This window comes from Gaeumannomyces tritici (assembly GCF_000145635.1).
Source record: "Gaeumannomyces tritici R3-111a-1 unplaced genomic scaffold supercont2.1, whole genome shotgun sequence".
NCBI classification, from domain to species: Eukaryota; Fungi; Ascomycota; class Sordariomycetes; order Magnaporthales; family Magnaporthaceae; genus Gaeumannomyces; species Gaeumannomyces tritici.
Window position 1 is genome coordinate 1,696,761 of NW_008804545.1, and position 20,706 is coordinate 1,717,466.

General features: G+C 57.8%; 7 protein-coding genes across 7 annotated transcripts; 5 read left to right on the plus strand and 2 right to left on the minus strand.

The window, feature by feature from the left end:
• Positions 1–10: 10 nt before the first annotated feature.
• Positions 11–1,698, plus strand: GGTG_00530 (hypothetical protein). Its single transcript, XM_009218279.1, has one exon. The coding sequence runs from the start codon at positions 98–100 to the stop codon at positions 737–739; it is 642 nt and encodes a 213-aa protein (XP_009216543.1). The 5' UTR covers positions 11–97; the 3' UTR covers positions 740–1,698.
• GGTG_00531 (hypothetical protein) lies at positions 1,489–4,453 on the minus strand. Its single transcript, XM_009218280.1, has 3 exons — positions 3,789–4,453; positions 2,662–3,432; positions 1,489–2,592 (listed from the first exon to the last, which is right to left on the minus strand). Exon 2 carries the CDS (start codon positions 3,320–3,322, stop codon positions 2,777–2,779), a length of 546 nt encoding a protein of 181 aa, XP_009216544.1. The 5' UTR covers positions 3,323–3,432; positions 3,789–4,453; the 3' UTR covers positions 1,489–2,592; positions 2,662–2,776.
• A 343-nt stretch (positions 4,454–4,796) lies between these two features.
• On the plus strand, positions 4,797–5,393 carry GGTG_00532 (hypothetical protein; the record flags this gene model as incomplete). Its single annotated transcript, XM_009218281.1, has 1 exon — positions 4,797–5,393. One exon carries the CDS (start codon positions 4,797–4,799, stop codon positions 5,016–5,018), a length of 222 nt encoding a protein of 73 aa, XP_009216545.1. The 3' UTR covers positions 5,019–5,393.
• Positions 5,394–7,639: 2,246 nt separating this feature from the next.
• GGTG_00533 (hypothetical protein) lies at positions 7,640–12,386 on the minus strand. The gene is made up of 4 exons (XM_009218282.1): positions 9,808–12,386; positions 9,541–9,715; positions 8,997–9,441; positions 7,640–8,895 (listed from the first exon to the last, which is right to left on the minus strand). The coding sequence occupies exons 1-4, from the start codon at positions 11,486–11,488 to the stop codon at positions 8,611–8,613; spliced, it is 2,586 nt and encodes an 861-aa protein (XP_009216546.1). The 5' UTR covers positions 11,489–12,386; the 3' UTR covers positions 7,640–8,610.
• Positions 12,387–14,048: 1,662 nt separating this feature from the next.
• On the plus strand, positions 14,049–15,771 carry GGTG_00534 (hypothetical protein). Its single transcript, XM_009218283.1, has 3 exons — positions 14,049–14,451; positions 14,570–15,243; positions 15,365–15,771. Exons 2-3 carry the CDS (start codon positions 14,650–14,652, stop codon positions 15,698–15,700), a joined length of 930 nt encoding a protein of 309 aa, XP_009216547.1. The 5' UTR covers positions 14,049–14,451; positions 14,570–14,649; the 3' UTR covers positions 15,701–15,771.
• Positions 15,772–17,829: 2,058 nt separating this feature from the next.
• On the plus strand, positions 17,830–19,780 carry GGTG_00535 (3-ketoacyl-CoA thiolase). The gene is made up of 4 exons (XM_009218284.1): positions 17,830–18,084; positions 18,179–18,273; positions 18,395–18,756; positions 18,843–19,780. The coding sequence occupies exons 1-4, from the start codon at positions 18,078–18,080 to the stop codon at positions 19,639–19,641; spliced, it is 1,263 nt and encodes a 420-aa protein (XP_009216548.1). The 5' UTR covers positions 17,830–18,077; the 3' UTR covers positions 19,642–19,780.
• A 250-nt stretch (positions 19,781–20,030) lies between these two features.
• GGTG_00536 (hypothetical protein) lies at positions 20,031–20,682 on the plus strand (the record flags this gene model as incomplete). The annotated part of the gene is made up of 2 exons (XM_009218285.1): positions 20,031–20,257; positions 20,394–20,682. 2 exons carry the CDS (start codon positions 20,031–20,033, stop codon positions 20,680–20,682), a joined length of 516 nt encoding a protein of 171 aa, XP_009216549.1.
• Between the last annotated feature and the right edge of the window lie 24 nt (positions 20,683–20,706).

Sequence of the window (20,706 nt, forward strand, 5' to 3'; positions counted from 1 at the left end):
CCACCGCCACCGCCGCCGCCGCCGCCGCCGCCGCTCCTCGACCGGGGTCGCGACCCCGGGCGGCGTCGGCACGAGGAGCAGCAGCAACAGTCTGGACATGTGCTCCCCGCGCGTCGTCCCGTACGTCGTTGACGCCGCCGCCGACCCGAGGGCCGAGGAGCTGGTTGAGATGCAGAGTCCCGCCGCCGCCGCCAGCCCCACGACCGAGGAGCTGGCAGAGATGCAGAGGGCGCAAAACGCCTGGGTGTCGGAGTCGCAGGAGCAGCACCAGTACAAGTCGAGGACCGAGATGCACCGCGAGAAGGTGCGCCAGCAGCTCGGCCGGTCGCACGAGAGATGCAGGACCGTCGGGCGCTCGTTGACGTCGGGCTCGACCTCCTCCTCCGGATCGCAGCAGCAGCAGCAGCAGCAGAACCGGCCTCACCACGACCAACCGGCCCACGGATCCGACCGGCGATACGAGCGGCGGGACGGCAGGACCGGCGGTGACGGCGGCTACGATAGCGACGAGGGCAGCAACTACTCGACCGACACCGTCAGGCCCGGCGCCACCAGCAGGTCCGGCGGGTCTGCCCGCCACCACGAGAGGCCCGATGCCGACGCCGGACCCAGCAGGTCCGGCCACCGCCGGGAGCGCGGTCGCACGCCGGCGTCGCCACCGCCGCAGCCAAAGTCATCCTTCCCCGCGACGCGGAGGGACTGGAGGCCAAGCGGCGACGGCGACGGTGGAGCTTTTTGATGACGTATTAGGAGGAGGACGCCGACAATCTATCCATCCGCCATCATGTAATGTATCCATGCTTCGGATGCATTGACGGACCTTGCGCCCACTTATGCGCGCACCTGTTCTGGGTCATTGTGCTCACGATTTGCAACAGGCACTCGTGTTGTCGTGACGCCACATTCGCACTGCGCTCTTACCTGTTAGACTAGTGATTTCTGGGCATACCATGGGATTTTTTCTACTTTTCTTTTGCGACTGGGACAAGGGGAGGCAGTCACTTTCCTCGGGGGAAACATCGAAACGGGCCTTTTTTTTCCTTTTTTCTTCTTCTTTTTTTGGCCTAGGCTCCCTTGTTTTGTTTTTTTTCAACGTACCCGGAACGATCTCCTTTCTCTTGTTCGCTTCGCGCCTTGGGTATGATCTTTCCAATCCACTTCAAGGGGCCACCAAATATAGCACCGTGATAGTTTCCAAGACCCCATTTTTTCCTCCCTCCTGCCACAGCGAGGGAGGAGGGACCTCTCCACTTTTGCTACGTTTTTTTTGGTAGTGGTTATGTTACCCTTTCGCTAATGTTGCATTGTTCACGGATCCAAAACAGAACGGGGAGCCGACATTTGTAGAAAATGCGATGGGAAGCGAAAAGAGGGAACAGACGGATGGACGCTTGGGTTGTGAATTTGGGGTTGTTTCAATCAATCTACTAATAACCCACAACATGGGCATGGGCGGCCGCCCTCCCGCCGCACAGGCCGTCGTTTTGTTGCCCTGCCATTCTTATGTCATGTAAACTGTAAAACGGTAAAACTCTAGTTCAAGGGGCCAAGGAGCCATTCACGGCTCTGAAGATGATGACAAGTCCATCATGTGCATACCATCATCCATGTATCATCTATCACGCCGAGTACCTAGCAACCACCTACCCCTTGGCTGATGGGAGTCGGCAGCTCACTCCCGGTGGTCTGGTTGCGCCTCTCTGGCGGCCTAGGATGTGTGCCTATTAGCCCTGTGCCAAAGACCGCTGCTGGCCAATGCAGGGTCCCGAGCCCCAGCCCGGCCTCTCTCGCCTAGCTTCTCGTCTCCCCTGGCTCCCTGGTAAAGGGGTCCACGGGAAGCTCTAACCTGGACTGCAAGGAGGAGTACGGTTCACGATAGGATGCCAAACAGAGGGTGGATGCGCTTGTTTTGTCCAATGCCTTCGTGTGGCAGATTTCCTTGCTTGCCCTCCATCCGTGCAACGGCCAATCTGGCAGAAGTTCTATATGCTAGACCTCCTCTAATTTGAACAACAACGGTCAGGCTCCCCAGACGCTGAACACTGACACATATTAACTGCCCCTCCGCGACGAGCCTGGGCGGGGGCCCGTCGCTGCCACTCTTCCCTCATTCGCTTCTTATATACTGGTGCCGGTGTGGAACGACGTGATGGGGGAGGCCGAAGCAAGCGCGACTTGTAGCAACGGTGTTTCGCGGCCAGGGGGAGAACGAACCGAAAGCCACGAGGTACAGAATGTGATAGACCAAGGAGACAAGCGAGTCCTGGACGCCGGTGCTGTGTGTCCCTTTGTGAAAGAAAAAAAAACGCCATGCAAAACTCCGGGAGGAAAATGGACATGAAACAGGAAGAGAAGGGTAAGAAAAATAGCAAGCACCCTATGTCTCTTGAATACTCCCAGCCGTTGACATGGCCGGGTGTTGTCCTCTATGTAGAAGATACAATATTTGCAAAGAAGAGAAGAGGCGGGGGACGGAGACGAAAAACCGATGGGGGCGTAGTGAGGCCCCAGAGCAGTGACCGCGGTGGTAACAGGGCGGAGTGGTGTGCCGAGCGAGACGAGGACACGATATATATAAATTCGCTCTTGGGGCTGAGCAGAAAGCGAAGTTAGCCAACCTGAACAGCCCCAGTAGCGAAGAGAGGGGCTCCAAAAACTCACAAGCTGGCGCCCTCGGGGGTCAAAGCTTATGGTGACCTCAAAAACGACAACGAAAATTGATACAACAGGTTCAAGAACCTTGTGTGATGCTTTGTATGAGGAGGCAAAGTCGGCCTTATTGATTGCCGGTCCAAATCCTAGCGTTGAGAGATCTGCTGACCCCGAGGCCAACACCGACACCGAGGCAAAGGATGAGCACAACGATGAGAATCTTAACAATCATGCGGTTCCGATTGCTTAGGCTGGAGAGGCAGTTGCAGCTTGCGTTCTTCCGCTTGCGGGCCTTCGCCTTGGTCTTCCAGTGGTCCCGGCCGGGCCAAACCTGGCAGTCTTGGTTACTGCCGTCCCTCACAAGGCTTGTCGAGCAACGCACAAGCCCCGATCGCGTCTGTGGGTGGCTGAGTTCCCTCGTGTCCGTCGGGTGCATGGCCATGGCCTCAATATCCGTGTCGAAAGGGTTGAGGTTTGCCGTCGCGCTCGTCGGTGTCGAAACATCAGAGCACCTCCCGGCGCCACTCCGACTCCTGTCGTTATCGGTTGGGGGAGACAGCGTCCGGCTGCCCATCGTTTCGTTGGACGACTTTTCGTGTATCCGTGTGGTGTGGACGGCGACCGCCGGGGGCGTGACGGTCGCCTTCTTCTCGTATGCAGGAGCGCTCATCGTTGATGAGGCGTGTTTGTCGGCTCGAGAGTATTGTAAAATGGTCGAAACGTGAAAAGCCGCTGGTTAACAGGCGGGGTGCAGATGAATCTCAAAAGTGAGTCGAGAGGCTATTGAAGGTCAGTCTTTTGAGGTTTTATCGTACAGTTGAGCACGAGTGCGAAAAGGGGGCTGGAGAAGAGTGCCGAGACGCGTGGGACAGGCCGGGAGCCAGCATCAACAGAAGCGTGATTAGATGTTGGGAAGTGATGCCCAGGTGACGCGCGAGGTATCACCCGTGCAGGTGAGAAGGGACAGCGGCAGGCAACACAACGGCGTGTGGTTCTGGGCAACGAGCTGGATAGCACGATGGCAGGACACGGTTATGTGGGCAAACAGGCTGGGGGTGCGCTGATGCGACATGAGAGTGGCGCGAGGTGAGGAGAAGAGGAAGCACAAGCAATTGAAGACAGCGAGAGCGACTGACCGGTTCGAGAAACTGGTGACAAGGTTCAACGTCTGATCAGGTGGTCCGGTCCCAGACAAGAAATGAGCCAAAGAATGGAGACAGCGTCCTGAGACAGAGTGTTTGTTGTCTGTGAAATGATCGCTTTTCCCGATAGCTGGTGTTTCTTTGCCGTCCCGTCCCGTTTTTTGGTCCTTCTGTGTGTCTTCTTTTTTCCTTTCTCCCTTTGCCTTTGATGGCTTTTTTGTCTTTCGTGCCTAGAACCTTGGCTGTTGACTTTCCCCAACCCAATCTCTGTTTGGCAGCTCTCCTTGCGGTGGACAAGGCGAAGGGAGAGGCAAAGAGAGAGAAGGAGGGTTTTTTCTGTGTTTATCGATGCAAAACAAGCATTTAATCGGCGATGCTGGTTGGCCGCTTCGAGGGGGTTGGACGACGACGAGGAGGAGGACGGACCAGGGGCGGAGCAGTTAGGGCGCCAATTGGTCGGCAGGCCGGTCGGGAGTCGAATCCGTGGCCGGGCGCAGGTGGTCGAGCTGGTGCGGAAGCCGGGCTTCTTTTCAATGGGCGGCGCGCGGGAGCAGGAGGACTGGGAGGAACCAAGAAGGGGGATCGTGAGTTCTTTGTGCGGCAGGCAGGGACGGGCAGAAAGGGGATGGGTTAAATGGGAGCAACTGGGAAGCCAGCCGAGACGGGCAAGGGCAGCACAGCGCCCAGAGAGCGAGTCAAAACCAGCGCCGCAGTCGAGTGCAATTGAGCGCTGCGACCAGAGCAGGATCCAATGGGGGCCGGGGAAATGAGCAGACTAGACCAGGGCCACCCTTGGCCAGGCCAGGGTCCCAGGTTCCCACCCGGTGCGGGTCCTACAGCCAGATGGCTAGCCTGTGCGAGTGACTTGAGCGACGCTGGGGAACAGGCGCGAGATTTGCAGTGGAAGCGCTGGCCCCCTAGGTACCCCCGCTCCACCGGGCGCCCTTACCCGATCGGGCCTAGGTCTGCTATTTTGGCAGGCCTAGCAGTGGCACCATCCCCATGCGCCTGCTGCAGGCCTGCGCGAGGGAGGCGCGAGCAAACATGGGAGGAGAGGAGCACGGATGCGAAGCAGCAAGCAGCAGCAGGCAGCCCGGGCGGTCGCAGCCGGCAGGGCCAGGCACAAATGGTTCGCCCTTGACACCACACCACACGACGGCCAGACCAACTGCCTGGCCCCCAAAAGGCACAGACGCCGTCATGCAGCGGCGCCGCTCGCGCTAACAGCTTCGATCCCTCCTAACTAGGCGGCCAGCAGCTCGGCTGTTCCCAGGATTCCTTTTGTTCCTCTGTCATGCTTCTTTTATTTCCATTGAAGGTCCTACCTATCTAATGGCGGGCCATTATCATGGCACTCGTGGCTTGCACCCATGAATCTTTGGCACGAATATTGGCCCCATCCAAAAGCTCGGTTGCCAATTTAGGAACCGACTCCTCAAGCTGGCGTAGCTCTATTGGACACGGCAGCTCGCCACCGAGATAAAGGCCCACAGGCGCCATGGGGGGAAGCAGAGAGTCGCCTCCACGCTTCCTCTCCACCCTGTTTGTCTAGCGCATCCCACCTTTTGGGATCCGGCTGCCACACTCCCGCCCTCTCGATCTTAGGAGCCTGTCTAGGCCCTTTGCGAGCGCGTGCTACTGTGCTCATGTGTCTGCAGCCGCATGAGACGGCGCCGGTGCCGACGCCGGCCAGCAGCGCTGGTCGCGTGCGCCGCAGCCCTGAGCACCCGTTCGGAGCAGGCATGTGTGGGCAGACGCCGACTCCATTGGGTCGTCCGATCCTAGCATGCCTGGTGTCCCGTCGCATGAGGGCTTTGGGTCTGCGACAAGTACGACGCATTCGCATCAGGACTGCACGTTTATACGGAGGTGCGTTAGCAGCTCGCTTTGCGGGGTCCATCTGCTCGAGTTTCAACCCACTCTCGCCCGCGGGTGCGGTACTTTTTCCTGCCTTGGTTGTTAGGCGAGCGCCTGTCGCATCCACATCTCATGTCTCCGCGACAGAGGGCTACCACCCACCGTTTCAAGTTCAACTAACTTCGTCGATCTGCAGACATCACCAAGAGCTTGCTGGACAGATACCTGCTTTTTTTTTCCCCATTCTCTTCTTATTCCACTTCTGTGACGGGACAAATCAAACTCAATATTGAACAAATCTGTAGTCAGCAAGGGATACCTACGCTTGGTGGGCAATGCCTTGCGGCAGTTGTTGCGCCAAGCACGTGTGGGAGAAACAGTCTTGATCTGATGGATGCGGGCTGTTTCGCCACTAGCCATTTTTGTTGGCTGCGGCGTCTGCCACAAGCCATCGATCCCTGCGATAAGGAATGTGGGAGTCCACGGCTGGGTGCATCCTCAGTGGTCCCCTCCTCGAAGCATCATTTGGGTTCAGCCTAATGCAGGTCCTTCACGAGGAAAGTATGCAGATTGTGTATCATGTCAGCAGCCAGATATGAAGTGTGCATTTCACCAGTCCAGCCCTGACCATGTCACGCGAAAAAACATCAACAAGCTTGCCGGCACAGGGTGATTGCCGGGGGGGCTGGAATATTTTCCCACCAACTTGGGTAACATGCAGCACCGGTCGAGACCAATGTGTGATATCAGGCCCTCACAATGTATTGAATCTAACTAATCTATCCCATCTTCTGGTTGGATCGCGTGCCACGAGCCTGTTCTTGCGCACACCACCTTCCCGATTCAAGCCAGCCTAGCCTGTTGCGGTTGGTGGGGATAGATGGAGGGTGTGCATGTTTCCAAATCGCTCGCATTCTTCGTTTTTTTTGAGACAGAGCGCGGACGGGAGCACGAGAGAAGAGTGCAGCTTATCGTGGACCGGGCCGACTACCGGAGCAAAAGAAAAAAGGGGGTAGCGTTGAATTCTCCCCCCCGCCACGTCGTGCAGCCCGCACCCCACGCACCCACACACGCGGCGTTGCTGGGGCTCGGTTCGACTTACGGTGTTGCCGAGACCCATTTGCTCTCTGGACAGATGCTGTTCGGTCAAGTCTCCGGAAGAACCCCAACTGACCGTGGAGCGGGCTGGTCACTATACCCCTCACCTACCTCTCTCTCCTCCTGAGCCGCTATGTAAATACTTGGTAGAGTCCGTCCGGATGTGTGTTGGCAAGGTTTTCGGTTTTTTGACGCCATCGCCCCCCTTTCAGCCCACCGCTAGCTAGTTAGCCCCGAGTCCCAACCCTAGCCATGGTCGCCGGTTTTCCATCACCCGGCATCCTCCCCTGGCGCTGATCTAGACCCTCTCCGATCCTTCCTCGGCCACAACCTGTTCTGGCACCGTCTTGTGATGGCTGGACATAGGATGTCAGGCGGATCGGGTCGTGGCAGAGCGGTCTGCGCGCGTACAGATGACGCTTTTTACGCTTGATGAGAAGACAGTTTTACGCTTGGAAGAATGGGCAGGCGAGACACATTAATTAACCTTTGATTGTTGCGGGCCAAAGGCCCAGTGCAAGTGGAGGGCAGGGCCCTTTGGCGGAGGGGGATACACCCGACAGCCAGCTAAAACGCGAACAAATAATGTTTCCACGCTTTTCCCGACTGGTGAAGAAAAAGAGAACCGCCAGCGATCTGCACAGCCGGCGCTGCGGTGAACGACGACGACGCGCCAAGGGCCCTTGGCCCACGCTAGCCAAGCAGGACGCACGGCCGCTGTTGGACACAACAGGGAATGGCAGGGAGCACAGAGAGAGAGGGAGAGAGAGAGAGAAAACAACGCTGGCCCCCCGCCCCGTCCTGCCATAGTATACGAGCATGCTGGAGCCTGAACGAGAGCAATCGGGGCGCTGCCATGTCAGATGCGAGGCACTTGTGCGTCTCGAGCGGCTTCACGGGCGGTCTTTCCGCGAGAGGCGCAGGCCCTGCGCTGCGTTGGAGCCGCGCGCGCGCCCAGCGAAAACGTGCCGACGGGCTTATGCAGAAGCTTTTTTTTTTGTGGAAACTGCCGAAATTTTGGGGCTCTTTGCGTCGCATTCCCGCGCCCAGGTCGCTTCCATGTCTTGTCCTGCTGAAACCCAAAAAACAAAAAAAACAAAAGAACCCTTTTGCATTTTTAACCCCTCAATCAGACTCAAGAGGTCCTGGATATAGCACACCCCTGCACCGCAGGGGGCACACGCTGAACATGTAGCTGGATCAAGGAAGTTCTCATGTAGCCATGCCTGGACGCATGGCGACCAAAAATGGATCAGGCCTGGAACCCTGTTTCCCATGGGATTTTTTTTATCATGTTAAAAATGGGTTGACACCGCCACCAGACAGGACAAGGTTGGTGCTAGGTTTAGAAGAGACGACATAAGAATAAGAAATAAGAAAAATCTTTACTCAACCTTCGGTTTAGCGCCACATCGCATCTAGTTTAAATGTGGAAAGTGGGGGAAAGGAAGCTCGCTTCGACTCTTTCTACAGCCGTGGGAAAAGCCGGATCCTTCTCATCTTCTCCAAACTCCAACGGTGGATGAAGTCCATTCCTTGGGCCCCCAGCCCCGGTTTTCCGGCTGGCCGAAGATGCACCCCGCACGTGGTGGGACCGGGGTTGGCTCCCCTTGAGGCCCAATCCCACCGTGTTTGTTGGTGATATCAGCACCATAGGATGTAGGATGCGAAGCAGGCTTCCGTCACTCCATCCCCCCCAGCCGACTTGGGGTCTGCGTCAGTCATCCTCGCTGTCATTTGGCGTATCCACAAAGCCCGCACCGCACAATGGCGACATTGCTTCGTGGTTGCTCGCCGTTGGGAACATCCATAGCTATTTCCATGAAACCGGCGTCGCCACCTGCTACGTAGGTCTTCGCATTCATGGTTCAGGTCGAGCTGCGTCGTGGTCGTGGTTGTGTTCCACCGAGCGAAACTCCTCAATGACGCTCCGAGGTTTCGTGTACTCCAGGGTTGCCGTGTAGTCGTGCACGAGGCCGAATGCCCTCGGGCCGGCTACCTGTAGTCCGCGTTCGCTGACCCAGAGGGGGTGCGGCGCCATAATCATCACGGCCACCTTGAGTCCGTACTGGTAGTCTTGCACCCCGATATTCTCTCCCGTGGCAGTGTCGAGGATGAAGATTAGGTCCGGTACAGTAGCGAGGACCTATCCCGTGACCATCTTCATCAGCAGGGACTCTCGGGGGTAAACAGTGTATAGTATCCTGGCAAAGGGCGGGATAAAGCGGGAGTCATAACGGGACGCACCTTGTCGGGACAATCGGCTGTTCTTCCAACCACGGAGAGGTTCTCGTTAATAAAGGGCACTTCAACCTCGAGCAGGTCTGGGTCGAACTCGATCCCTGAAGTATCTTTGTCACTGGCAGGTTTCGTGTCCCCGTCGTCTACCTCGTCCTCACCTTCGCCCTCGCCCTCGCCGAGCCTCTCGATTGTGATCTTGCCGGTGCTGTGAGCTGTGGCAGTCACGTGGCTCTCCACGCCGCGCACCTTGCCCCGGAAGAGCAGCCGGCACGATCGCGGGCCACCGCACTCGGCGATGATTGCCCGCGCCACCCCCGAGAAGGACTCGGCCCGCCGCTGCGCCGCCACCACCGCCCGGCCTAGTCGCCAGGCCAGCGAGAAAGTGTTGGGTATGCCGACGGACTTCATGTGCGCGCCGGTTAAGGGGTTTCCGACTGCTCCCGCCGCGGATCTGATGTGACAAGCTCCATTTCAATCAGATCAGGGCTCTCCGGGGCCCTTCTAGGTAGGGGTAGGGGTTGGTGCGGTTTCCAAAGCCTGGAATGCTTACCCCATGGAGACCAGATTATCTCTCATTGCAGCCCCAGCGGCGACGGCGTCGTCCTGTCCTTTCGGTATCACGACATTGTCGCCAGTGCCACTGCAGAGCGTGACAGGAAAGAGGTCATTGACAGAGTCACCCATGACGTATCGCGAGACCATCTCGAAATTAGGATATGCTCGACCTGTACGCCGCCCAGATTGTAGTGAGTAACCGAGCTCTTGAAGCGAGGTTTTGCATTCGTCTTGTGTCAGAGAGGAGGGGAAGTGATCTCACCCATCAAGTCGCCGTCCACGGTCGGGATGTTGTAGTATTTCGAACTCCCCCACAACAGTGTCCCAACGCCATTGGAGCCTCCGATCTCGATTGCTAAAAGCTTGGTAAACCGGGCACCGATGCCTAGCACCTTTTCCATCTCCTTCATGGCGTGATACACTCCATCGCCTCCGGGGCGCTCGATCCCAACGGCAGGAGTGCCAACGCTCCCCACGGGCGGGAGCAGATCGTCATCTATCAGGTCCTCGCAGCGGGTGATCTTGACGCTATGGCCGCTGCGTATGAGCTGTCTCAACTCGAGCTCGGGGGCGTAGGTCGACCCTCCTCCTCCCGAGCCTAGAATGTAGCACCCGACGGACAGAAGCTTCACATCGGTCTCTGATAATCGCCATTCACCATCTGGGCTGACATCGGGCCTGTAGCTCCCTAGGTCAACTACCGGCCCGTCCTGCTCCTCACCGATACCGCGACCCACGGCACAGGCCTTGTCGGTTGACTGTGTAAGCTCTGCCTCCATGGCTTCGTCGTACTTTTCGGCTGGCGTGTGAAGCATCTCAGCATAAACGCGCCCATGATCCGCGGGAAGTGTGACCTCGATCTTGATCACCGTCTGCCCCTCGACGTAGGGCACGCCCGAGACCCCTTTGCTGATGAGTGTTGCCGACGAGCCGGGCACGCCTCCCCTGGCGACTGCGTTCTGAACGGCTCGTGCGGTGACCGTTGCGATGCCGGCCTCGACTTCTGGGCCGTGTATGATGCTTTCGGCAGAGCCATGAACCAGAGCGGTAGCCGCGCCCACAGCATTGGCAACGTTTGCGTATGGGGGGATAGCGACGGACCGGACCAGTCTATCGTCGAGTAAGCCTGGTGGGCAAAGAATAGATCCGCCTCCTACAAGAATGACATCGCAAGGGTCAGGAGATAACCTTGCGCGATCAACGATGGACTCGAGCATCTTCTTGATGCGCAAATTGGCGGCAGCGGCGACAGAGTCGGGGAGCTCAGGGTATTGACCCCTCTTGGCTGCGCCAATTTCGACCCCGAGGCTTACAGCCACGTCTGTTGCGGTTGGCGTGTTTCCTCCAAAGCAGAGAGCTTTCGTAGTCAGTTCATGCCCAACACTTTGTGGACCGACACGGACCACATCTCCGCTCCTGTGGATGACCGACCCTCCTCCAAGTCCGATGCTTCCAACGGCAGGCATTTCGAGATTTACCTTTATCCCAGAAAGATCACTATAGGTACTGGTCAGGCGGGGATAGCCATTCCGAAGGAGATACCCGACGTCGGTGGTGGTGCCTCCGATATCGATCACGACACTTCCAGTCCTGCCGATGCCATCAGCTCCCGCCAGGAAAGCAGCTCCGCGGATGGAGTTTGTAGGTCCCGATGAGAATATGTGAATGGGTGCCTTGATGGCTTCGGAGAACGGGAGCAGGTGCCCGGCATTGGAGGTGAGATACAGCGGACAACGCAAGCCTGTATTTCTCATGGCGCCGATGAAGGCCTGGATGGTGCGACGAGCAAAGCTTAGGATGGCGGCGTTGAGTATGGTGGCGTTCTCCCGCGCGAGCAAGCCGGCGCCGCCAATTTCCTTGGAACAAACAACATTGACGCTGCCGCCGAGCTCGTCAACAATCATATCTCGGACAATCTCCTCCTGCCCATGGTGCTCGTCCATGGGTGACCCGATGCCGACAATGGCAACATTCTTGATGCGAGCAGTTCTGATTTCTGCTGCCAGTCGACGGACAGCCTCTTCGTCCACCGGGCCGAGAACCGACCCGTCGATGTTGCAGCCGCCGGGGATGATGGCGGAGAAGCCATGTACAATGCGCTCGAGTCCCTGCGGCCAGTCGGCGAAGGGTGGTGTTCCGGCAGAGAAGTTGTGCGACGCCAGGCGGAGCACCGCGACCTTCTCGACTCTGTTCCCGTCGCGCTCGATGATTGCATTGAGGAAGTGCGTGGTCCCGATGGCAACGGCGGCAACGTCGGCTGGGGCAACCAGCGCCTTGCTGAGGAGCTCCCCAAGTGTGCTCCGGATCCCCCGAGTGACGTTGGCGCGAGTCTCTTTTTTGTCGGCGGCGACGACGGCCGCCGAGCCGGTCTTGGAAAGATCCAGAAGGACCGAGTCGGTGTTGGTCCCTGGTGGGAAGCCAATAAGCAACCGACATTGCAGTCTCGCCTTCTTCTTAGCAGCGACAGCCAAGAAGAGACGCCCACTTACCTCCGACGTCGACTCCGACAACCAACGGTCCGGCCACCATGTCGCCAAGCCCAAATCTGCATGCCTCAGCCGGCAATAGCATCTCCAGTCGATCGAGGTAAACAGTGGTATTCCCAACCCAGTGTGCTGGGCAGATCAATCGAACCGTGGTTGTCCAGTCACAAGTGATGGTCGCTGGTGGTGAAGGAATGAGGGGCCGTTCGAGCTCCAAATGCCTTTCCAAGGAAGGCTTTCGAGGGACACGCCAGGTTGGTTAACATTTTCCATCTTGCGCAACCCCCGCCGCTGAAAAAGGAGGGAGGGGAAGCCGATCATTGTATGGCCGGATGGCTCGGAAGGAGTGTAGTTCGTGCATCCACCTGCAGCTCATCTTTGTCACCGTGGTGCAACGCTAGCCGGGAATAATACCAAACCGCTAGCCTGTTCGGGATTGGCGTTTTCTTCCTGCGCCAAGGCTCCACTTGTAGGCCGCCACCACAACGACATGCCAGGCTCCACCAGCCAGCAAGGTCTTACTTATATCGATTAGGGCGGCGAAGATGCTGGTGATGCTGAACCAAAAATGCAAAGCGAAAACAGTTCGAATGTTACAAAAAGCCGTGGTAATGCGATTAGTAAAGCATATGCTACTTGCAACTTCGGACAAGTAGGATGAATCGTGGCGGGCAGCGGCGAGGGAAAATGAAAATGAAAAAAAAAATGAAAAAGAAATGTCCCAGAGCCGGGTTTGAACCCGGGCTCTTTGGGGCAGGCCCAGCCAACAGACTTTTGTATACCGAGTCTGTCGCTACTGCGCCCCGCCTGCCGATTAAGGCGTGGACGGCGGTACTTCTTTGCGACGGCACGTGTACCGCTAACCATCTTTTTTGCGTAACGGTACGCTGTGCCTAGCACAGAGATGGACCAGGAGGTTTCTGATTGTGTCAACCTGGGGTACACCCGTCGTGTCTGCGGTCGAGGTGGGGCCTGACTGAAAGTACCTGCGTTCGTGGTTGAAACTCGCCCAGATGCTTCCAATTAGGCCACTCCTCAGTCGCCTCGGTTGAAGGTCTAGCCGTCGAGACGAACTTATATGCTCTAGGGCGCGGCCTGGTTGCTCCAAGGAGAGGCGCGCTGCTGGCGAGGCTCTCGACTGCGGGTCTGGCTTGCCGCCCACCCCTCCTTTCCCGTGCGGGCCAGAGGGTGAAGCAGGTCTGAGCCATCGCGAGCCAGAACGAGGAGGTGAGGCGATTTTGATATGCACCGCGCCCGCCCTGCCTGCACCAAGGCAGCCTGCAAATTCCTTCCCAACCTCCCTGTCGCCCCCGCCAGCGCCAGAATTCGAGGCTATTCTCACCCACCATTTTATATCTGTCAACTGGCCCTGCTTTCTGTGCGCTCTGCACAGCCGTATACCTGCACCAGGAAGTTTTTGACAGTAGCAAGCATAGCACAACCGCATCGCGACTGCACCCTATACCTTCTTTTCTTTCTCCGAATGTCCCATGCATGCAGCAATCCTTCCCTTGTTTATGCACATCTGGTCAACCCGCCCGGCTGAGGTGAACTTGATTTTTTGGCAAGCTAGGTGGCTAGTAAAGCAAGTCAGCATACCAACTGCGCATTTTAGCCTTGAAGCAGACCTCACAGAGGCGTTGGCCTCTTTTCTCCTGCTCGTTTGGCGTCTTTTCTCTGGTATTAAAGGCTTGACGTTGAATTTGGGTGGCACGTACCTGCCTTGTGGTCGTCCACCAGTGGGCCTGCGAATCTGGGGGATCGCCGCGGCCCACAATTCTGTTCAACACCAAACGGGGCGCGTGGGACTTGGCCCAATGAACGACACCTGATAACGTCTGCCGGCTGCGGTCACCAAATATTTCCGTGCAACAGACTCCCGCCATAGACGCGGATGGGCAGCCAGGGATCTAGCTGATCAGTTGTCCTTTGACTCTTTCTGTAACGTGCGGACGCCACCGTTTGTCCCGCAGAGCCTCAGGCATCTGTGCGGACCCCGAGGTGCGATGTGTGCAGGGGGGTGCGCGCGGCCTGCCTCCCGTTTCAAGCTTCTTTGCTTGGACACGGCGATGGAACCTGAATCTGGACTGAGGAGCACCCCTGCGTGCGCCAGCTTCTGCATCAACCCCGCCGTCGTCTGATCTCGAGCCGTGGCCAACCAGCAAAGACAGCGGCCATCTCGAAGCTTTGACCACCCAGCCGTCACCGCCCAGTCCATCCATCTCGTTTCATCGCTGACCACTTGCCGTCTCGGAACGAATATATGTTTGCATCCCGAGGAACAAACTTTTGTCTAAACCGCCATGGCTCAGTCATTCTCGTCTTTATGGTGGCCAGCCCCATCCTGTTCGAGGGCTGAGGGGGGTGGGGATTTTTATCTATTTACCTTGGCTCCCGCTTCCGCCCCCCTCGTTGCGTTTTCTGTGAGGATCTCTTTCTGTTTTGAAGTGGATGGTCTAAAGTGTTATCCTCTCGGTAGCAATAAGCGGCTACTGACACCTGTTGATATTGCCTCCACACCTATCTGACGCATTGAATTAGCCTCCCGCGGCACGTTCACCAGTTCACTGCCTACAGCCACCACCTTGGTTTAGTTCATCCGTACACCACGATAAGCAACCATGCGACCATCGTCATATCTCGGTCTCCTGGTCGTCACCGCCGGCTGCGCGCTGGCCCTTACGCCACAGGGCTTCTCGCCCGAGGCGGCGGCGCCCCTGACCGTTATTTACTCGCTCAGCATCTCGGCCGTCAGCGACGGCGCCCTGTCCCAGGCCGCAACGGCGAAGCAGCCCAGGCTGGCCACCGACAAGGCCCTGCCAGGCAGGTCGTATGCCGTCATAATGGTGGACATGGACGTCCCAACGGAGAACCCGCCCCAGACGACGACGCTTCTCCACTGGATGCAGACGGACCTGACGCCCAGCCCTAGCGAGACCATCCTCAACACGGCTCTTGGCCGCACCCCTGTCTTCCTGCTCGAGAACCGCCGCAACGTGATCGCGGCCGCGCCATACATCGGGCCGTCCCCGCCTGCCCGGGTGCCGCTCAGCCACCGGTACACCGAGATCCTGGTCGACATGAGCAACGCCAGCATGGCTCAGATCACAAAGCTATCTCAGGCGGCGCTCAAGCGTGAAAATTTTGACACAAAAGCAGTGCTCGAGTCGGTAGGCATCACCAAGAGCCAGATTATTGCTGGCAACTTTTTCAACGTTAGTGAAGTCACCCCCCATCTTATTTTCGGGCTCATGCGCTTTTGTGCCTCTCGGCACCTTCGAGTAGGAGTCTTCCCCGAGCAGACACGGCTGGCTAACGCTCGTTTGTGATGGCCAGGTCACAAATCCCGGGCCAGCGCAATCCGGCCCGCTGCCTCCCACTCCAGGGGCGCCGGCTCCTGGAGAGCCTGCCGCACCTCCGGCGCCCGGGGCACCCGCGAACAACCCGCCTGGCACCGCAGCGCCCTCTGGGATGCCCGCTCCCGCACCTGTGCCAGGCACCCCTGGATCCCCTGTGGGGGCTCCAAATCCAGTTGCGACAGTGCTCCCGCCGGCAACAGCACCGGGGACTGGCGGCGGCTCATCCGCAGCTCCTATAACATCCGGCGCCTCGCACGTATCCACTGGGTTAGTTTCCGTGATGGTGGCAACGGCCGCAGCGCTCTGGGCCTGATCCTTCAATGACACTTTGTATTGTCTCTTTCTGTTCGTGGCCCCCGGAGGTCACGAAAACTCTCCTACTGTGATATGTGATACTCTTTTTTTTGGACCTCTGCTTTGATCGGGTGGCGTCGAGGAAGACTGTATGTATGTTTTGGTATACCATCTGGGGCAGTGTGATGATCCTACGCCTTGTGCGAACGGCCGAGAAATGATACTGTTGCATATCAGGCTCGGAATCCTTCTGAAGCCGACATAATGGGTGCATCAGCCGTGGAACGTATTTTCTTTGAGACGACGTTCGAGAATTCCCTGTGTGCTGAGCATGTGTCAGGTACATCTATTTCAATGTCGATCCTTATTGCCTTTCCACCCTGCTTACGCTTACGCACTACAGGGATGAATCGACTGCAATTTACGAACTCGCATCCTCAAGGGCGAGTGCGAATCAATCTACGACAAGACAAGAGTGGGGATAGAGGGCGAAACCAGAGTATGAGGATTAAATGCCGGCTACCTGGATAGGCAGTCTTCTGGAAATCAACATGCGTGGAGGCGATAATGGTGACGAGAAGCGCCAATGGCATGACGATGGCACCGGACCCGATGCTGTATGTAAGATGGATATGGATACGGATACAAAAAGACCATAGATGGTGTGATTTTGACGATGACTATAACTAACAGAGAGACGCGAACCGCTAAGCGGTAGTCGATACCCGCGAGGAGGCGAGGGTATATGGGGGAATTGCGGATATCTTTGCGAGGGGTCCCGAGTCTTTTTAGTAGCTATCCCTGGCGAGGCAAAGAACGTCAGGAGGCGCGCGCTGCAGTTCCTCATCTTCTACGGGCAGCTGTGCAAGAGAGAGAAAGGCTGCCTGAGCGATAGGCTGTCTGGATCGAGGCTCCGGATGCCGAGAAGGTTCTCGACTGGGCACAAGACAAAATGGGACACTGGGGGGCAGGCATGACTCTCGCCCGTCTCCGAGGGAAATATTGGTGGCCACACCGTTATTGAGACGTACAAGATTGGTGCCAGAAGTGTTCGGTGTGTTAACCGACGGACCGACGGTTCCGCCTTGGTCGCAGGGGGATTACCATTCTCAGGTCGATAGCCCTGGCGGTATCTCTTCCCCCTGTCCGATTTTCCTGTTTGCTTCCATGCTCCCTTTCTTGCTTCCCATCTCCTATCAAGGATTTACGTACAACAGAGCGAGGGTTGTCTGGGGGCAGTACATTTGTGCGCCAAAAGTGGGCGGCGCAATCCGTCTCGCTTCTCATCAAGCACTGCAAGGGCGATGATAGCATGCTATAGCCTGTCTCCAGCTTGATTCTAACCACCCGAGGAGCACGAGCTGATCTTGGACCTTGAAGGGCCATACCTGTACCCACCCACCTGCCTATTTATCTAATATTGCGAACCGCAACTTGGGCCGGCCGTAACACTGCTGAGCGAGAGGAAAATTCTCGACGGTTCGCGCACGCTTAGGGCTGCCTAATCGTCACCAGAAACCAAGGAACTAGTTGGACCTTGCTTGAGCTGTTATGGGGTAAAGAAACCACAAAGCCCTACACAAATAGCAGTTTCCCCTCACATCCAGATCCTCTCACTCTCGAGGGCTGTAATGGATATCACTCTAGCTCGCCGCCCTGGACGTGCCAGACAGATCATCGAGACTAGATCACCTTGCCACCGGGATATGAGCCCATATCCACGCTTCCAATGAGCGGTTTGAGACGTGTGAACAAATTTTATCATTGAAGGCAGAGCTGTGTGCTCCGAAGTCCGGCAGTATACTGTCTTTATCAAGTGGCAGATGGCGCGACGAGGTTGCCACCGGCTTGGTAGCTAGCATGAGTTTGAAGGTGATGATTTCTAGCTAGATGGCGAGATTTCGTGCGAGGAGCGGGCTTCTGGTCGCATTGAACTGAGCTATCGCTCCATAGTTCTGCTCGATGAATGCACTGCCGAGGGCTCCATAGGACAGCGGCTATGCCAAGGACTGTGCTGAGGTTGTGAACATGGTACCTAGCGTGCGGCCTGTGCTTCCCTGGCCCACGAGCGTGCACGTGCCCCACACGCCTTAGCCGAGTGCCGCCACCAGCCGTCAGCAGCGCTGGAAGCCTCGGCACACGGCTCGAGGTCAGCCAGATCAGCCAAGAGCTTCACATGCATTCCGCTGATGCTGCCAGTCAGCTCCGCCAACTCGGCCAACCTCTTTTGACAACTGAAACCTAGCCTCGTCCGGAAACAAAAGAGGAAGCCAAACTCAAACCCACGAACCTACTTGATCTTGTCAACTCCCCATCAGTCGCTCTGGTAGCCCAACCTCGTCTCGTTATTCGCCATCACTACACAAGACAAACACGCTCTATCCAATCTAGTCAACATGGGTGGTAGGTCGGCACAGGATCGCGGACTCGACACTGAGCCGGCCACGGCGCAGAAATTGCCTTGAGGCGCTGACACATGGAATCTTGCAATCTCTAGCTCTCGACCGTCTCACGCAAATCTCGGGCCAGCTGTCCGGGGCGCTGGGCTCTGGAGGAGGTCGCGCCAAAATCCTCGAGAAGCATCCCGATGATGTCAGTCCCCAGCCCTCGACCCCGAGGGAAATAGCTACGTCGCAGCAGCGACAGCATCGCAGTCGGCCGACGCGCGACGCCAAAGAGAGAAGTGTACTGACGCGCATGCGCCCCCGCACAGATTGTCGTGACGGCCTGTCTTCGGACAGCCTTCACCAAGGGTGGCAAGGGAGGATTCAAGGACACGCAGGCGTCGGACCTGATGGTCGGTGCCCTCAAGGGCATCATCACCAGGTCCAGGCTGAACCCGGCCCTCGTCCAGGACATCTGCGTCGGTACCGTGCTGGCCCCCGGCGGTGGCGCCACCGAGATGCGCGCCGCCGCCCTCGTCGCCGGCTTCCCCGAGACCACGGCCGTCCGCACCCTCAACAGGCAGTGCTCTTCGGGCCTGCAGGCCTGCGTCGACGTCGCCAACCAGATCAAGGCGGGCATGATTGAGATTGGCGTCGGCGCTGGCGTCGAGTCGATGAGCACCAACTACGGGTCAGTTGCCACGTTTTCTGAAGCGAGCGCGCGCACGCGCACGCGCAGTCGTTCCTCCCATCTAATACATCATGATCGAACCACAGACCCCAGGCGGTTGCCGAGTTCTCGGAGCTGCTCGAGGCCCACCAGGAGGCGGCCAACTGCAAGGTGCCCATGGGTGTCCTGTCGGAGCAGATGGCCAAGGACCGCCACGTCTCACGCCAGTCGCAGGACGCCTTCGCCGCCGCCTCGTACCAAAAGGCCGCCAAGGCGCAGGCTGACGGCCTGTTCCGGGAGGAGATTGAGCCGCTGCGGGTCAAGTTCGAGGACCCCAAGTCGGGCGAGACCAAGGAGGTGGTGGTGGACCGCGACGACGGCGTCCGGCCGGGTGTGACGGCCGAGTCGCTCGGCAAGATCAAGGCCTCGTTCGCAAAGGACGGCAGCATCCACGCCGGCAACGCGTCACAGATCTCGGACGGCGCCGCCGCCGTTCTGCTCATGAAGCGATCCACGGCCGACCGTCTGGGCCAGCTGGTACTGGGCAAGTTCGTCCAGGCCTCCGTCGTCGGCGTGAAGCCGCTGCTCATGGGCGAGGGCCCCTGGGCGGCCATCCCCAAGCTCTTTGAGCTCACGGGCGTGTCCAAGGACGACGTCGACATCTTCGAGATCAACGAGGCCTTTGCCAGCCAGTGCCTCTGGTGCGCCAACGAGCTCGGCCTGCCCCAGGAGAAGATCAACCCCAAGGGCGGCGCCATCGCCTTTGGCCACCCTCTCGGCTGCACCGGCGCCAGGCAGGTCTCGACCCTGCTCTACGAGCTGAGGAGGAGGGGAGAGAAGGTTGGCGTCACCAGCATGTGTATCGGTACTGGTATGGGCATGGCCGCCCTCTGGGTCGCCGAGTAGTTGATCCGGGTTCTGTTCTGCCGAATTGTAATACCATTTCTCTTGCTCTTCGTGTGATGCCGTGACTGACCTCAAACTTGATCCCTTGATGACTCTATCCTGCCGTCCTCGTCCAGTTGAGAATAATGCCACTGCTGGAATAATTTTATCGAGGCCTCGTTGCATTAGAATTTCTTCTCTCCACCACCTGTCAAGGCCTCACTACTAGCTCGTTATTATGAACAGACGCCTGTAAAGTAAAGGTTGTTTCTCGCTCTGGCAGCGCTTAGCGTCCTTCAGGCTCTCGTCAAGTCCAGGATCAAATCAATGGCGGGAGGCGCTCTATTGGGCAGCAATGCCGCTCATAGACCCCCATGACATCCTTTATATATGAGTCGACGCCAGACCGAATGGCATACTGCTCAGCCCCGACAGCAAGCCGTCTTAGCCTCAAGGGTATCCCGCTCAGCCTTGAGGACCTCCAGCTCGGACCAGAAAGCGGCAACAACCAGGGTGGTCAGCAGAGGCACATCAACTGGAGCTTTGTCAATGACAACGGCATCACCATCAATGCCATCCGTTTCAACGACGGGCTCCGGGGCGACAAGGCCGGCCGGCCTGTTTTGGGGAAAGGCTAGTCGATCATACGACAAGGAGTTTTGGGAGGCTGGATGCTGCTGCTGTCCACTACCTCGTTTCGGATCTGGCGACTTGTAGGAGCAGCTCCCTCGGACCAGCCTGGAGGAGTCCAAACTAATGAGGCCCCTTCACAGCTCCAAAGTCGGAGTAGAAAGCAGGAAGGGGAAGGAAGCGGTTCCCGACCTGTTTCTACCAAACCTCGAACCGAGCAAGCCGTTGGGGGCTCTCTCGTCTGATGGTACCACGGTCAAGGAGATGCACCTGTGCTGGCCAGGTCGCCGAAGCAAGGACAGGGTAGGCCTCTCGGTCGGCCGGGGTCGGTGCGTGGATGGCGGCGTCGACCCGAAAATGGCAGTAGATGGGACTTTCGAGGGCTGTGCTCTAAGGGCATCGGGGGTTTCCAGCACCTCGCTGCTGCCATAGAATCAAAAGTAGAGTGCCAGCAAA